The sequence below is a fragment of the Hoplias malabaricus genome, chromosome 7 (genome assembly GCF_029633855.1).
Source record: "Hoplias malabaricus isolate fHopMal1 chromosome 7, fHopMal1.hap1, whole genome shotgun sequence".
In the NCBI taxonomy this organism is placed as follows: domain Eukaryota; kingdom Metazoa; phylum Chordata; class Actinopteri; order Characiformes; family Erythrinidae; genus Hoplias; species Hoplias malabaricus.
This window is the reverse complement of record NC_089806.1, coordinates 10,144,397-10,161,714: the sequence shown is the minus strand read 5'-3', so window position 1 is coordinate 10,161,714 and position 17,318 is coordinate 10,144,397. Positions and strand designations below refer to the sequence as shown.

Below are 17,318 nucleotides of genomic sequence, written 5' to 3'. Positions count from 1 at the left end.
ACTAACACCCACTAAAACAGGCGAAGTAAGTGTCCTTACCGTGTTTGGGGGGGGGGTCGCGGTGGGTCCAGAGCCTACCTGGAATCATTGGGCGCAAGGCGGGAATACACCCTGGAGGGGGCGCCAGTCCTTCACAGGGCAACACAGACACACATTCACGGACGCACTTTTTTGAGTCGCCAATCCACCTACCAACGTGTGTTTTTGGACTGTGGAAGGAAACCGGAGCACCTGGAGGAAACCCACGCAGACACGGGGAGTCACCCACTGGGAATCGAACCCACAACCTCCAGGTCCCTGGAGCTGTGTGACACTACAATGCCTTAAATTAGTAAGAAATAACATGTTTTCTGACTATCAATAAACACAAGTTAGGAACTCAAATTCCACTGTATTTATTTGTTTGACACTTTCATATTTCTGGTGCTTAGCCTTTAAGGTTGAATCCAGTGATTCATCTTCACAGCAACATTCCCACATACAAAGTTTAAAAACCTCCAGCAATCTTCCTAGTAATACCAGCTGTCCATAAACTTTGGGCCATGTAGTGTTTCTGTAGTTGCGCTATAGCTCCCCCTGCTGGTCGCACAGGGACCTGCTTAGTGACGGTTTAAATGTTGTTTTATAAATGCTTTTAAACTCAGATGTATGGTCACAGTATTACAGTACTGTTTTTTTTTCTGGTCCAGATTTGACTCTGTAGATGATGTTTACTCTCAGAGTGGCCTAAGAAAAGGAAAAACACTTAAGGGTGCAGGAGAAAGGGAAAGAGTTTACTATAGAATAATTATTCGGTGTTTACTCCCTTTCTATATAATTAAATGATTTAATTATTTAGATTTATACAGTCAGTGAGGGTCAACTTTGCTCTGAATATTCCTAGGTTAGTTCCCAGTTCGCTGAGACCGAGGCGGCTGTGGATCAGTGGCGGGGAATTCCCCACTGCAACACAAACATTCAGAGGAGACCACGCCCCCTCATTAACCCACATATTTTCCCGCCCCTGTCCTTGTTAACCCCGCCCTCTGCCTATCTTTCTTTCACTCGCTTGAAGTCGAGCTCTAACCGTGTTTAACGGTCTTCGGAAGCTGTGGCTACGTGACCGTCTGTATCTGGACTGGCGCTCATTCCGTTCATGAGTTTTAATTTCCCTGTCTAAAAGTTACAGATGTGGCGTGTGGAAGCCCGTCGGTGCTTTTAGTCTGGAAGGAGAAAAGAAGCTGGAGGTGGGGATGAGAAACAACGAAGAAAAGTCGTCCTCGCTCGGTTCCACAATGGCGCGGTGATGTGTCTCTCCTTCTTCAGGTGAAGCACTGAAACCTTCATAAAATCAACCATAAAAGAACACTTTTTCTTCGGGAAATAATGGCGAGAAGCATCGGGGAGAAGGGTAAGCTGGACCTGTCGGAGGAGAATCGGACGGACTCCGGTATCGACTCTTTTAGGTCTCTTAACCGAGATGATCCATACAGCGGAGAGTGTGTGGGCTCCGTGACCGGGGAGCAGGAACGGCCGAGCGGTGTGGACGAGCGGCTAGACTCGGCTTATGGTTCCTCCTCCATGACAATGGACAGTCTGAGCGAATATTTGGAAGATTGGAGCCTTTCACAAAAGCAACAGTGCGCGGAGAGCCCCCAGATCCCTGCGGAGTGCACCGAGGAAGAGGAAAACCTTTTAAAAACTGTCACACCAGAAGGAGACACGTAGGTTTTGAAGTTTAAATCTAAGTTAACCGTGCTATGAGATACAAGTAACACTCAGGGTGCACGTTTCAGCCATTTACAGAGTCAATGCTTCTCACAAATATGACTTAAGGGATCATATTGATGATGTATTGTCTCATAATAATGACTTGGAGAACTCCATACTGAGATAAGACCGAATCTCGTTATGAAATGCGAAGTCATTGCAGGTAATAATAACACTTGAGATAACAATGAGATAATTATAAATACGATACGCTACGTCATAATTGACATGCTAAGTCATAAATACGAGTTGGCAAGTAATAATTATGAGATGGTAAGTTACAGTAATTAGCTGTTTGTATATTGTTGAATTATTGTGAAATAGTCGTAACTGTGAGACCCTAACTCATGGCAAATGATTTAAGGGAAATGACTTCTGTATTATACAGAACACATATTATAAAATCCTGCAGTTCTTTTTCTTGCAATTGCAGTTTCCCTATAGAAACCCCCTTTTACAGTGGAATTTCTGTGTCTGTGCTTAATGTATCAACATGGGAACTGAAGTTTGTTCTGTTCTTCTCTTTTTAAATTCATTATTTTTTTATAGAATACTTAGTGATGGTCTAAAATTAAATGCTAAGATGACAGACAGAGCAAGACAAAGGCAGAACAGGAGTTGAACATGCAGGAAAGAATGAAATAAAGCATAAAAAATGAATTAGGTTCTGAATGTTAAGGGTTACATTCGATTTAAGTCGAAGGTTGATTGCTTTCTTTATAAATATACAGGAATTAAAGTTTGAGTATTATTATTTGAGTATGCAGGTGGAAGTCCAGAGGCCATATCAAATACTCTGACTACATAGAACTACTTACTATCCTCCCCTGCAGGTCAAAGGGTGTTACAGTGTGGAAACTTGAACACATTTTCACTGAAAGGCTTCCACTGAAAAACAGAGGCTGAAATTGGTTTCAAACCCACCCCCAAAAAAAGTACAGCAGGCTGTGGCTGTTTTATATTTAGAGGTTGCATGAACTGTTTTAGGTGTTGTGATCTCATGTAGTCTCAGCGTGGCTGGGCATGGGCTTCTTTACAACAAAGTGTTGGAAGTGCCAATGGAAAGCTCTGTCTTCTTGTGTAGGTTTTTAAAAACGGTCTCTGTGGCTAAAAATAACCAGTATATATCTTTTTCCTCCTCCTCCTGCGTTGGAAGATCTAAAACTAGCTGCCCTTAAACTGACTGGGAGTTACAATAGCCTGCAGAGGATTGGTTTTCTTTATAATTTTTTTTAAGTGTGTGTGTGAGTCTGTCAGAAGAAGGAGAAGAAGAAGAAATACTTTTATTAGACATTTTTAGGGTTAATAGAAGTATCTAGGCATTTATATTTTTCTTGTTTTTAATTAGATTGTTTTTGTACATACTTCACTGTTGAGGTTTTGGGTGAATATACTTAAGTGCCCATATTTCTGTGGTTTGTTTGTGTGTGTGTATGTATAGATCAGGGCCCAAAGTCATGCTGTGAGGATGCTACCCCGATGTCAGCCACTGAGGACGTCTTTTGTTCCTGTCTATAAGTTAGCTCCTTGCTAACATTTAATATGTGTAATATTATAAAAGCTAAAACATGCAATTTCCTTATTTGAGTGTGTATTTTAGGACTCTAGGCTTAGCCCACTTTGCACTTTGGCAGCTAAGGACTTAAAGTCCAGGCACCCCCTGGTAAAGATAGGTGGGTAGATGGATGAAATGTGTTCAGTGATAAAGCACGGAGGTTTGACTTTTGTTGTGTTGAATGAGTTTCAGTAACTGCACAATATGTGCCCCTTCCACCTTTTTTTTTTTAATTGCATTTAAGAAAAAACTATCTTTTGGTGATTCACTATCGTGTGTCATTAAATGGCTTTGTGATAGAATACTGCAGGCCATCACACAGGTCTAGAAACTGGATCTCTTATCTGTGGTGCATCTGCGTAAGAAAGCAGAAGTACGAACAGCTCTGCGGAATTCCCCAGCACTCGGCTGGAAACACACTCTCATACCTCCCTTTGTAGAAAAAGCACTTTTGTTTCAGACACACACACTCGCACTGAATGATAGAAAAAAAGGTAAAATGTTCAGACAATATACAAATCGGCCCAAAATAAGTGATGCATGTTGTATAACAGCCCGTTAAAAAGATAAATTTAAGTATTACAATTTACAAACATGTCGTATTTTGACAAAAAATTGCAGCATTTCAAGAGTTAAGTTCTAGTATGAGGATGTAATGTCATTATTTTTAGTAAAATTAGCTGTTTTCTTGCTAAAATGTGCAAAAAGAAAGCTAGGGTTTGATTATATTTTCATCCAGGGGTTCATATGTAACATTTATAAAATTCTCTTTTAAAATATGTGTAATTTAGTGCACAAAAACCACTTGAGTCCACTCCTTTCTCTGTCACTGTAGCCTCTAATATATGCATAAAGTCTCTTGATGTTGATCATACCTCTTCAAATAATAAGTATAACCTCTTAATTGATGACAGAATATGAATGTGATGGTGTGTTTTACCTGTGTGTTTTTGAGGCAGAATGACCTCTTTTTATTTCCGCTGTCTCAGTTTCTGGGCCATGAGGAAACATTTTTTTTTTTTTTTTTTTTGTGCTTTACTCCCCAGCAACAGCAGTGAAACCAAATGAAATTCCCCAGACATTCCTTACAGGCGAGAATTTTTTTTATTTCACTTCAGGTTCTGAATTCCATTTTAGGACTATTGACAAATTTCCTGAGAAAATCCCGTTGATTTTCCCGTTGACTAGTGCTTATCTTAATGAGAACGTTCTCTGTTGTTTGTGTAAGTCTCTTGATTTCATGAATTGATTGGGATTTTTTTTCCCAGTATTGTTTTGCAACTGTTTCCTTGTACGTTACTGTAACTGTGAAACAGGTTTTTACTCGTAAGGAAGACAGACATGTTTTCCCTGTTGGCATAAACAGATGTGGAATAAATACGTATCCAGTATCCTTCTCCATAATATTGATGAGCAAAGGAGTCAAACAAATACATCACATATAACGTCTGAACAGTAATGATGTATGGCACTACAAAGGCTATAGTGTGTGTGTGTGTGTATATAGTATCGTTTATTTTTAAAAACTGAGCTGAACAAAATTAACAAATAACAGACAAATTGAAAGAAAAATACATTGTTTTTTTTTTATCATTTTGGTACAAAAATCAAACTGTAAAGGATTCCTTTTAGCTCATTACCAGCTAAAAAGCTTTAAAGCAGGGGTTGACATTGACTGTAGCCAAAGTTTGTAGACCCCCCCCCCCTCACACTCACCCAATGTTGTTGTTGTTGTTGTTTAATCACTAGTAAGGACTTTCTGCTCTTTTCTGCATCAACAGCCTTTGTATTGGTTTACACAGGATGTGGAAATATTTCTGTGAGAATTTGATGACAAGTACCAGAACATTAGGTACATCAGGTGTTAACGCTGGATGACGCTATATTAATGCAGTTTTATTTCTCCAAATAAAGCCTAGATGCTTGGCATTGTGCATAATTCCATTTAAAACTGTGCATATGCTTGTTCCACCAATAGTGGCTCATTCATTTAAAGGGGTGTCTAGAATCTTTCTGACATACTGACATCTGTCAACATCTGTTACTCCTCTTGTGATTTAATGTGTCAGTTAATCCTGAAGTTTAATATCACAGATTCTGGGTTACTGATAACTGTGCTATGTTTACATCAGCTAAATGTAGGTTTTTGAGTGAAGAGACAGCCCGAGAGTCATGTGTTTTTGTTGCTGTACTATTTCCTGTACTCTTTGTCATTGTGTAAGCTTCCTCTTGGTGCTTGATGAATAGTCTCCATTGACTCTTTTCAGTGATATTTCATCTGAAGTCTTTCAGACTTTTTTGAGCCAAATTCTATATTGATTTTATGCCCAGTTTCCATAAAAGCGCATGTGTCCAGTATCGTGATGACCATATTTGACTGCTATGTGCTATCAGATGTTCCAGCATTGCGCAATGACTAGGCCTCTGCAACTAATGTCCTAGCACGTTGCTCATGCTGCAGCAGGGTGTGAAAAATTTCTTGGTAGAATTTATTTACATCATGTTTCTTTCCATCAGTGATTGTGAAATACTTTCCTTTGTCTGTGCAGGGTCCTCCCCCTCTTATTTCACTGTGAAATGACAAATTCACTTGTGATGACATTTTTTGTTTCTCTGCAGACTTCTACACTTGGCCATTATCCACGAATGGAAGACACTTGCTCACGAGTTGATAAAACTGTACCCTAAAGAAATCCTCAACATTCAGAATAACTTGTATCAGGTAAATATTTGACACCCCCTCCACTCCTTTTAGATTTACTTAACCTTCCATACACTTTCTGTTACTGGTATTGTTAGAGGAACTTATCCTCCACTCCCAAAGTTTTAAAAAATAATTAGCCACTGTGTTGCTTTACACTTTTTTTGGTAATAAGGCTTTTAAATGCCTGCCAAATTGTGTTTTTTTCTTATTTCTTTCTTTAGAGCTGAATTTGTGACATATATATGATATATAAATGACCTTTGTTCTGACTGAACTGGGCTGAAACATTATATTCTTATTAAAATTAATAAATGGGCAAGGGCTAATTGTACTGTAGATTGAATAGGACTAGATGCAATGATGCAAAATTAATAAAACAATTGAGTTTCCCCATGAGCTCTGTAAGTGTATGAAATTCTCAGAGAGAGAGAGTAATATTTTTGGCTTAGCAAATCTAAACTATTCTTAAAAGACTTTTGAATATGTATAATATGTGTATGGTCTAGGATAAGCCTTTAACGGCCTGTGACGGTTCTACTAAGTTCACATTCTTGCCTGAAGGGGCCTACAATATGTGAAATTGTTGAGGAATTGGCGTTCATGCAGCATGCTAAAAAAAAAAAAGCAGGAAACTGAGTGGCAAGGCAAATCTGTTGCAGTCAGCATTTAGGGCTGTGACTAATGGAAGTGCTGTTTTGAGCCAAGGTTACCGACATCCACGTAATCACGACGAGGCACTGGTTATATTAGTCACTAGTCACATCAGTACAGACAACGTGCACTCCTGTATTGAGTAAACTGTGCATTGTCGTCTTGTTTAGGTGGAATCTGCTAAACTTATTCCTGAATTGAATTTTGTTATCAGACGATACTGGTCAAGATGAGTGGAGCATAGGGTGTTAGTGTGTAACAGGTCTGAACTTCTTTGTGTACTACTTTTTACAATTATTAGAAGCGTTATTTAGGCTTCACGGTTCACAATTTTTTATTTTATATGGATAGAGCTCATAGTTTAAATGGAAGATTAAGGTTAAATCAATGGATCTGTGTTTTCTGGAGTTGCTGGAACTGCTTGTGTACCACTGCATTGTAGTAGTGCCTGAAGACCCCAGTACCTGACCTCACCAATGTCATCATGGATAAGTGCACTAAATGGCATCAAATTCTCACAGCATGGTTCTAATATACAGCTATTCCAGAAAAGTACTGCTGCACAGATATAAAAACACCTTTCCAAAAAATATAGTATAAGCAGGAGTTCATAAACACTTGGTCATGCTGTGGGAATAGTGTTAGCATGTCATCAGTTTAGTGTCAGTGGTGCTATTATAGAGTGACACATACAAACACTCTCTGTCTTCCTTCCTCAGACGCCGCTGCACCTGGCAGTCTATCTGAACCAGTCCACTATAGTAAAAGACCTGGTGCAGAATGGGGTGTGTCTAGAGCTACAGGACCAGAATGGAAATACCCCACTGCATGTAGCCTGTGAGCACGGCAGACTGGACTGCGCCAATGAGATGATCTTGGATGTTTCACCCTGCAGACTGGCCCAAGTATATGACATGCAGAACTGGAGAGGTATGACCATTGTTTATGTCCTTTTGTATGCAAAAGTTTGGTCACACCCTGGGCAAATGACATGTTATTTTAATCTTCTAAGAAATGCAGTTACTGTTAATTTCCTGGTTAAAGGATAATATGTGGCTTGTGTAAATGCTGGCACTTTTTTTTTATTTATTTAGTTAAATTTGTCAAATTTCCCAAAGAGGTTTCAACTTACACTGTGTGTTTGTATGTTTGTACACATCTATAATATTAAATGAATTAGGCTACCTTTAAATTCACCCACTGAAAACATGGAACAAATGAGAAACTCTACAATAGCTGCATTAAGGTATTATATAATTAAGATCGCCATTCTCTGTGCCAAGCCTGGGTCACAAGGGTATAAATAACTTTGCATTAGGCTCTGCTAAATCTGCATTCTCTGGAGGGATGGAACATAATTTAATATTTAGAGGATGAGTTACAGGGCCAAATCTTATCATCAAACATCACTACCTGACCTCACAAATGTTATGGTGGCTGCCATTGGGTCCAGGCTTTTACTACAGCAAAAAGCTGCAAACTCCCCTTTGATATCATCCATTTCATGAGAGAAATTGGTTGAGCGGATGTTCACAACGCAAAGCCATACCGTGTACTACTACTAAGAAAATAAAAACAGGTTTGGACAAAGGGATGTTTTTTTAGGGCATCAATCACAGCCTTGTAAGCAGCCGAGAATGTAGTCTAATGTCATAATGCAAGTACTTTATTTAGTGCTACCTACTTCCTGTTTTGTGTGTTTCTGAGTGTCGAAGCAAGTCACGCCGAAAGGAGAACATTGTGCACAGTAATGCTAGGATTTCAATGAAAGTGGAATTGTTTTACGTTTGTCACAGTCTTCTTGGTAAATAGAAACGGAAACACTGCTATAATTGGGGAAGTTGAGGTGTTTTGGGATTATCTGACCTGTTAAATAGGGATGGGCATTTCAGTTCAATTTGATCATCAGTTTTTCATGGTATTAATTGATAATACTACCTACAAAAAATTGCATTCCTTTTCTTTACAACATCACAGCAGTCTGGAATGAGTTTTCTTTGTACTTCGTATATTTTTTACACTACGTTTAAAATGTGCTATTTAAAAACGCTCTGTATGTTTACCCTGAAAGATAGCTACTACAGTAGTGAGTAAGCTTTTAGCCTTTTGAGTTTTGTGACTGTACTAACTGAAGGGTTCATGAAAGAACGTAACCCAGAATATTACAGTAACCTGTAGACTTCTGGTAAGAAACATAACATGTTGATAAGTGCTGTGTCAAGGCAAAACAGCAGAGCTGTTAGCTTGCTAGCCAGAGTGTAGTGTCTGCCACAGATCCCCCGACCACACGCAGAGGGAGAATCTGATACCTTTAAGGTTCTGTCTGTTGCATTCTGACCAGCTAGTTGTTTATTAACAGTTCTGTGGGTTCTGCGGAGTACCTATATTGGACTACCTTTTTCTTTATGCTGTGCCAAAATAGCAGGACTGTGATTTCCACGTGTTTCCGTTTGTTGCAATAAGATAAAAATATAATTTGCTGTTGGTTTTCAAAACTATTTTGAATATTCAAATAATCAATTATTCATGTCCATCCCTACTAAATCTTTATTTTCCGGTTTTACATATGCCATTCAGAGCTTAAGATATTATTGACAGTCATGTTTTTAAAATTTTATATTTTAGGTCTCACTTGCCTGCATGTTGCCACACTTTACAAACATCACCGCCTCATGAGACTCCTGATGAAGAAAGGTGTGGACCTGAATATCCAGGTGAGTTACAGCACATTTTTATGCTTGTACTCAGCCTTGGTTATGTAAATGTGTGCTCAGACAGAGAAACACAACACACCGACAGGGTATTCATTCTCATGCACAGGATGGGGGGGGGGGCGGGAGACACTACAAATGACCTGGAAGTTGTGGGTTTGAGTCCCACTCCGGGTGACTGTCTGTGAGGAGTGTGGTGTGTTCTCCCTGTGTCTGTGTGGGTTTCCTCCGGGTGCTCTGGTTTTCTCCCACTGTCCAAAAACACACGTTGGCAGGTGAATTGGCAACTCAAATGTGTCTGTAGGTGTGAATGTGTGAGTGTGTTTCACCCTGTGAAGGACTGGCGCCCCTTCCAGCGTGTGTTCCTGCCTTGCGCCCAGTGATTCCTGGTAGGCTCCGGACCCACCTCGACACTGAACTGGATAAGCGCTTACAGACAATGAATGATTGAATGTATGTGAATATGGGGGGCAGAGCTCCTGAAGGAGCACGGAGGAAAGGGTGTGTTTGTTTTACTGTTGAGTTCAAATATGTTATTCTCCAGAATCATATACAGCACATTTAATATTTAATAAGCTAAGAAATGTTTTATTTTTTTCCCTAAACTACATATACTGAAAAATGCAGATACAGAATATATTTGTAGTAGGATGGATAAAAAACAAATGTGTGAATAAATGTCACTATCAGACTAATAAAACACTAAAGGCGCCTCATTCAGGAAACCTTCGTAAAAAAAACACAAACACACTTCGTAATGCATGAAAAAAATTCACGAAAATTTACCCCCAGATTCATGAACACCAAATTTTTCAGTAGAACGTGTGCATATTAGTGAATAACAAATGTTCGCAAATTGGGAGCGCGTGCACATTTCTTTGCAATAAACATACCATTATCATAATACCCACACATGAATTTCAAATGACCGCCATAAAAGGAAGAGCTCAGATTGAGGAGCCGCAGCAAAAAGGAAACAAAAAGCAAAAGGAAACAAATGTTCTGAAAATAATTTTATTGAAGTGCAATCAAATCTGCATTTTTAAGTTTCGTTCTATGTATATTTTTTTGCTCACTTATGGGAAAGCACAGCAAGGCATAACTGTATTGTGCAAAAGTTTTTAGGCACCTGAGAAAATGAGATTTAAGAGGCTATTATCTGAGCAGATAATATTGGATGATCTCTCTGTATTCTTTTACTATCAGATGTAAGTGCAGTGTTTGACACAGTCACCTCATTCTTCTGTCCAGCCTGCAGGAGCTGGGCATTGATGATTCCGACCATTTCCCTTTCTGGTCATATTTCTTACATTTCTCCTGTTACTCGAGGTGTACCTCAAGGATCAGTCCTTGGGCCCCTTCTTTTCATTGTTTACATGCTTCCGCTCAGACATATCTTGCGTCATTTTAATCTTGGCTTTCACTGCTATGTGGATGACATCCAGATTTATTTTAGTACTATTAAGTCTATTAAAAACCTACCTCTTAACCACTTAGAAACCTGTTTATCAGAAATCAGGAAATGGATGAATCACAACTTTCTCATGTTAAATAGTGACAAGACTGAACTCTTGATAATCGGTTCCAAATCAATTCTCAATAAAGTAGGTTCCCTTTCTCTGTCTATTGATTACTCAGGTGTATCTCCTTCTTCCCTGGTTTGTAATCTAGGTGTCATCCTTGACTGTTTCACAAAGTGCTCACATCAGTTCTATAATCAAAACGTCATATTTTCATCTGCGTAATATCGCCGAAATCAGGCCATCTCTTTCTCAATCTGCCGCTGATATCCTCATTCGTGCCTTCATCTCCATCTGTTTAGATTACTGCAACTCTCTTTGGCATAAGCTCTTCCTCTGTCCACAGACTTCAGATTGTTCAGAACTCTGCTGCCTGCCTTCTCATTCACACTCGCTCTCAACAACACATAACCCCTGTTCTCCAACCTCTTCACTGGCTTCCCATAAAGTACAGGATTCAGTTCAAAATGCTTCTTCTCACTTACAAAGCCCTAATTAACCTTTCTCCTTCGTGCCTGTCTGCTCTTCTTCATCCCTACAAACCCATTCACACTCTCAAGTCTTACTTAGCCAAGCTGCTCACTGTCCCACCCTCCAGCCTCCATGGGTATGGTGATCATGCTTCCTCAAGATCTGGTTCAACATTCTCCAACTCACTCTTTTTTCAAATCAAACCTCAAAACATATATTTTCTCCCTTGCTTTTAATACTCCTCTAACTTAATCTAATCATGCTTGTTTGTTAATGTTTTGTACTGTTTGCTAATGTATTTTAATGTGTTTGAAAAGCGCTATATAAATATATTTTTATTATCATTATTATTAAAATCAGCTATTAACACAGGTTACAGACTCTAAACTCTTATATTGCAGTGGTTCACATTAAGAAACTCTGAATACAGGAGTAAAAAAAATATTTCAGCAAGCAAATGCTTTTTAGCTACTGGAAGTTGCTCTGTCTGTATTATAAAGAGGACTTTATGTGAAATTTCATTGGATTATTATTTATTTATTTATTTAGTTCATGCATTTTAACTTAATAACATTTAAAGTTCATTATTTAAAGTCATGTCAGATGATACTTTTAGCGTCTTTCAAACATCATACACACTTTACGCATTTTCGGGAACAGGTGTAAATTTATTCGTACCTATGAACATTTTGATGAATTCGGATATTTAAGAAAAATTTGATTTGCGAACGATTTACGTGCAAATTCGTTTTGCTCGCGTTTCATGAATGAGGCCCAATAATGAGGTTATAATGCCTACTCATTATAAACCCCGACATAGCTGGAGTCTTTATACCATTCTAGCTCTTGCTTGGCACTAAACATGGTGACATTAGGCTCATTTGCAGTTGCTCAAGAGTGTCCCAAATCGCACAGAGTGATATTCACATACTCTATGGAGATTATACTTTTAACTCTGTCCACAATTTAACTTGATGAATTCACTCATGTATGTCTTTGCAACTATTTTTCTGACCTGTCTGACTTTCTTTGTTTCCTCAGGAAGGAACAAGTGGGAAAACAGCACTGCACATAGCCGTGGAGCTGCACGATGTGGAGGCAGTGACTCTGCTACTGAACAGAGGCGCTAACGTAGACGCAACTATGCTGAATGGCTGCACTGCACTCCACCTTGCCGTTGGCCGACAGGATGCCACCATCACAACACGCCTCTGCCAGGCAGGAGCAGACAAAATGATCCGCAACTTGGAGGATGAGACGGCTCTGGACCTCGCAGATGGCAATGATGATGTAAGGATTTTTTATTCGTACAGGACAATGGCCCGAGCAGACGTTTTAAGGCGTTTCAGTGTTAAGTTAAATCTGTTTTTGGCATATGTGATGTCAAGCAGTTTAGCTTGACTTGCTTTTTACTTGAATTATTACGTGGCTATTAGAAATTCCACCTTAGGTAGGGGATTTAACTCATACCTAGCATCACAGTAATTTCATGATTAAAAACTCTGCTCTCAGGTTACTGTAATACGCAAGGCTCTTTAAAAGAACGCTAGGCAGACACACACACACACACACACACACACAAACACTTTTACCTAGTGTTCCTTTAACCATAGAGTAAAACGTAGAGTGGACTGGAGCCACTTTTTAAATAAGGATTGTGTATAAATGTAAATTGACAGCTGAAATTAGCCGACAAACCTCAGTATACATAAGCTTCCTTTTGTCCATTTTGATGTCATTTAATCTCAGAATGTGTTGTTAAAACTTATAAATAAATGTATAGAATTTATAAATGTTTCACAGTTGTCTTGAAAGGTTTATGCAAGTGTTAAATAGCTTTATGAATACAGCTCTTTTTAACAGGGTGTTACCACTGTGTGCGCCTAACTAAACATTTCTGAAACATGCAAATTAAGTAACAGTAAATGATTTAGTGTTACATCAGCAATGACTTTACACACTTTTCTATATTTGTGAAAAGAACATATGCAAGTGTAAAGAGCGAGATGATGCATTAACTTGTAACCCAGGTCAGAATGTTTTTTGTAAAATCTCTGTAAACTTCTATAAAATGGTAGGAATTCTAGAGTAACATTTGTTTTTGTCTTTCAGATACTTGCACTGTTCCCATTTGATGACATTCAAATCATGGGCAGAACTGTTGGCATGAACTTCTGAGACATTTGGCTAGATGGGAGAAAGAGCATATTTAATATTAATAATTGACCTCCGATAAAACTGTGGCTTGTATTTCAGTCCCTTTCTATATCCCCATTTGTTTTGCTGCTTTTGTGTGTTGTTTTTTAATTTATATTCGGATTGAAGTATTGATCGTCAGGAACTGTCACTCTGTACTGAATCTACAATAATAATGAAATGAAGAATGGGTCTTGAAACTGATATTTTTACTGATATTTCTTAACCAATATTATACATAACAATTGCAAAGATAGAAGTGGTGATAATGAAATAACTGGTCATCTGTTTATGTCAAGTACACAAACAGAAAATTAGAAATGAAGCATACACTACTTTGGTAAAGCACTTAAAATTCCCAAAGCCACTCAGACCTCCCACAGGCCAGCTGCTGATCGGTCCCCAGTTTTCATTAACAACCACTTTATATTATTCAGATCATGAAATATAATACTGTTCAAAAGTTTGGAATCACATACCGTAATGGTTTTTGTTGTCGTCTTATACAATATTTACCTTTGGAACGTTTATGTAATTATCAGACTGCTTACCAATATTTTAGTTTATACAGTATTTCAGTAACAAAAAATATTCTAAATATATATTAACATTTGTCAAATTTCTTACCTAGTATTTGGATGTATAGATCACCATTTAGGGGCCAGTTACCCAAACAGGGTACTACAGCCTAGTCATGGACTGCACAGGATTCTCATTGGAGGTGTTCTGTGTAACGTTGTGGTTTTCATTCATTTATAATTCTATTTAGTCCATGTCTAGGTTTAAATGTTTTTAAAGGAACGTTAATTTTCTTATGACTAAATATGTAAATTAACTTAAACTTCTTCAGTAAATTTTGTATTTCCTTAATCACTTTAGACTGCGTATTACATTACTGCAGTTTTTATTTCCAGCTGTCCTGAAACCTGGGAAACGACTAACATCACAATTAGTTTATTCATTTATTTTTGGAAAAACCGGTTTGTTAAAACATTCCAAACTTCTGAATGGTAGTGTACGGTCGTAGTGTACGGTACCAGCTCAGTACCTCATTATTTATACTGTGTCCTGAAGTACATACTTATTCACTGAAGTACTAAAGGGCTCTTTTCTTTTTTTTTTTTTTTTTTAAGAATGATTTTCACTTCCTCATCCCAGAGTCGCTAAGTCATATGACCTGTAATTCAGAGTAACTTGTGTGTGTGTGTGTGTGGGGGGGGGGGTGCTAATTTGACTTCCTCTAAAACTGATGTCATGCAAATTTGATGCTAAATTCTGAATTGATTGTGGAATGCTCCTTTTTACAGCTTGTAAAAGATTCCGGTCTTCGGAGCAGCTCTGTGAAGTCCATTAACACATTTTGATATTTGTGAAAGCTGTAAATAGCTATGCTCAGATTTATGTAAAGTAAGTGGCTCTGTGCTCTGGACTTGAACATTCTGAATGACAGTATTTTTATCTGTCAGTTATTTGTGATCTGTATCTTCCAAATAATTGGCTTTGACATACCTTACCTGAAAGGAATAAAATGTAGTGTGATTATTTTAAAATTAGCTCCCATTTTTAAACCTATAAATACTGCTTTGTATAGAATTCCCTTAATATCTGAATTCTGTGTAAAACTCTTTTAAAGCCACTCCCCTGTGAAATCTAGCTTTATAGAATTCCAATGACTTTCCAAAGAAATCTGCTTGGTTGAATTTTTAAGTCGTAAACAGAGTTATAGAGAGCAGTTTGGTGTGAAACGTTCCATTCTAGTGGACCCTAAGGTCACTCGGATTGGTGGAGATGGGAACCAGACATCTGTGCATACATAAATTCAAACCAATTCATGACGATGTATATGACTGTTAAAACTGTTACACAAATGCTGTATTTAGAAGTGGAGACGCCTAGTTCCTATCACCACTATAAAGAAGTCTAACATCTCTACACTCTCAGAAAAAAAACAATCCTCAAGAGTAACTATTCAGTAATTTATGTAGGGATTATGTATATTATATTATTTGTATATTTTTAGTTTTCATGAGATTCATTTTATCTCTAGGACTTATGCTCTTATTTTACACAGTCCTATAATGATATATCACAGATATTCACATCTGCTGTACGTTTGGTGAATAATGTACCTGATACTTACTATTTTTTATTTTTTTAAATTTTTTTTTAAACATGTATAGTCAGTCACTTTACACCAAAACAATCTCAATGACTTTGTTTACATCTCAAACACTGAATTATACAGAAACTTGGTAAATTGGTGGCATTCCCCAGTATACTTCATCTAATACTCAGTTTTAAGTTATGTTACAGAATTCAACTACATGTTTGAGCAAATTTGTATGTAGAACAGTGGATAATTATTTCTGTGTTGTTTACAATACTTCAGCAGTGAACAGGTTGTGAATATTCAAATTATCAATAGGAATTCAGCAGCATGTTCATATAGAAACATTTTACTGACAATAACATTTCTGGGTTTCATAGCCATTGTTTTGTTGCTGTTTTCATGCCATATATTATCTCCATTTACAAGATGTACAGAATTATACAGATCTTTATTCAGAAAATAATCCCATAAAATTATTTTGTAATAAAGGATTTTTTTAAAATTCTGTTTTCTTGTGTTGTTTACAACTAGGGCGAACTTCCCATTCACAGTTTGGACAGTGCAATTTTCAACTGCTCATGTATCAGCCATGATGTTAGAACTTATATTAGTACTTTAAGCACAGCTGAGACCAATCAGAAGCAACAAAACACATCAATAAATAAATCACCCAAAAATAGGGCTTTCTATAAATAAAACCATTGTCTCTAAACCATGATTAGATATTTCCTCAAATATTCAGCCTATATCTATTAATACATTTGTATTTTTTTTATGAAAAACACTATTAATCACTTTAATAGAAAATATAAATGTTGGGGTTGTGAATATCGAGTCATAACATGTAGAAAATCGTTACCTGTGCAAAGGCTTACCTTGCTGACAGTTTTTGTATTTTAATGATTGCAAAACAGAGTTGGTGCACAATAAGGAGAATTTTATATGAGTAATAGAGTTCTCCAAGATGACAATTCCTTTGCAAATATGAGCAACAAATATTTAAATATTTTATAAAACTTAAATAAAATTCATTATGCAGGGATCTTGTTTCACTGGTGATGAGTCCATCATGAGTTCATAGGGCCCATGTTTTCTCTGACCCACCATTCTGAGAGGCATTCAATAACTTTTTTTAATGTGACCCTGATTTAATTCATTTAAACTGCTCACTCTGGGATTAATTCCTTTCATTAAAAAAAACGGCACAACAAGTTTTTAATAAGCAAGAAAGGAGCAGGTATTATGCAGATAAAGTAACTGGGTGTAAGAAACTTTCCCCTTGATTCCTGCTAATGGTGAAGTCTTGCAAAACATTTTAACAGAAAGGTCAATATAGGACATTATTTGACTGTTCATTCTAATTATGCAACAATTATGCAATTTGTGTTTAAAACAAATATATTTATACCAAATATTATCTAGTATTTAAAACTGGACTCTGAACAAAACATGATCCTTATTAAGTTGTTGTTCAGACTCTTAGTGGTCTGTGATTGTTAGCAGGGTCTTGTGAAAACTACTGTCTGGTTGTTCCTCTTTAGAAAAAAAAATATTCAACTGAAGCAAGTATGCTGCAATATTCTCCTGTAGGCGTATTGTAAGGTTTCATTTGATGTTGACACTGTTAAAATATGTTTTACAGTTTTGGACA

The 17,318-nt window shown here is 37.4% G+C and overlaps 1 protein-coding gene across 1 annotated transcript; it reads left to right on the top strand.

The window, feature by feature from the left end:
* Window positions 1–1,051: 1,051 nt before the first annotated feature.
* On the top strand, window positions 1,052–16,138 carry nfkbie (nuclear factor of kappa light polypeptide gene enhancer in B-cells inhibitor, epsilon). The gene is made up of 6 exons (XM_066676515.1): window positions 1,052–1,703; window positions 5,924–6,026; window positions 7,379–7,589; window positions 9,285–9,373; window positions 12,403–12,651; window positions 13,474–16,138. The coding sequence occupies exons 1-6, from the start codon at window positions 1,366–1,368 to the stop codon at window positions 13,537–13,539; spliced, it is 1,056 nt and encodes a 351-aa protein (XP_066532612.1). The 5' UTR covers window positions 1,052–1,365; the 3' UTR covers window positions 13,540–16,138.
* Window positions 16,139–17,318: the final 1,180 nt, after the last annotated feature.

Excerpts from the sequence above, each read along its gene's own strand:
- nfkbie (XM_066676515.1), top strand. The coding sequence starts at position 1,366 with ATGGCGAGAAGCATCGGGGAGAAGGGTAAGCTGGACCTGTCGGAGGAG. Across the intron at positions 7,590-9,284 it reads TGACATGCAGAACTGGAGAG|GTCTCACTTGCCTGCATGTT; the intron begins GTATGACCATTG and ends TTTATATTTTAG. Across the intron at positions 12,652-13,473 it reads TCGCAGATGGCAATGATGAT|ATACTTGCACTGTTCCCATT; the intron begins GTAAGGATTTTT and ends TTTGTCTTTCAG.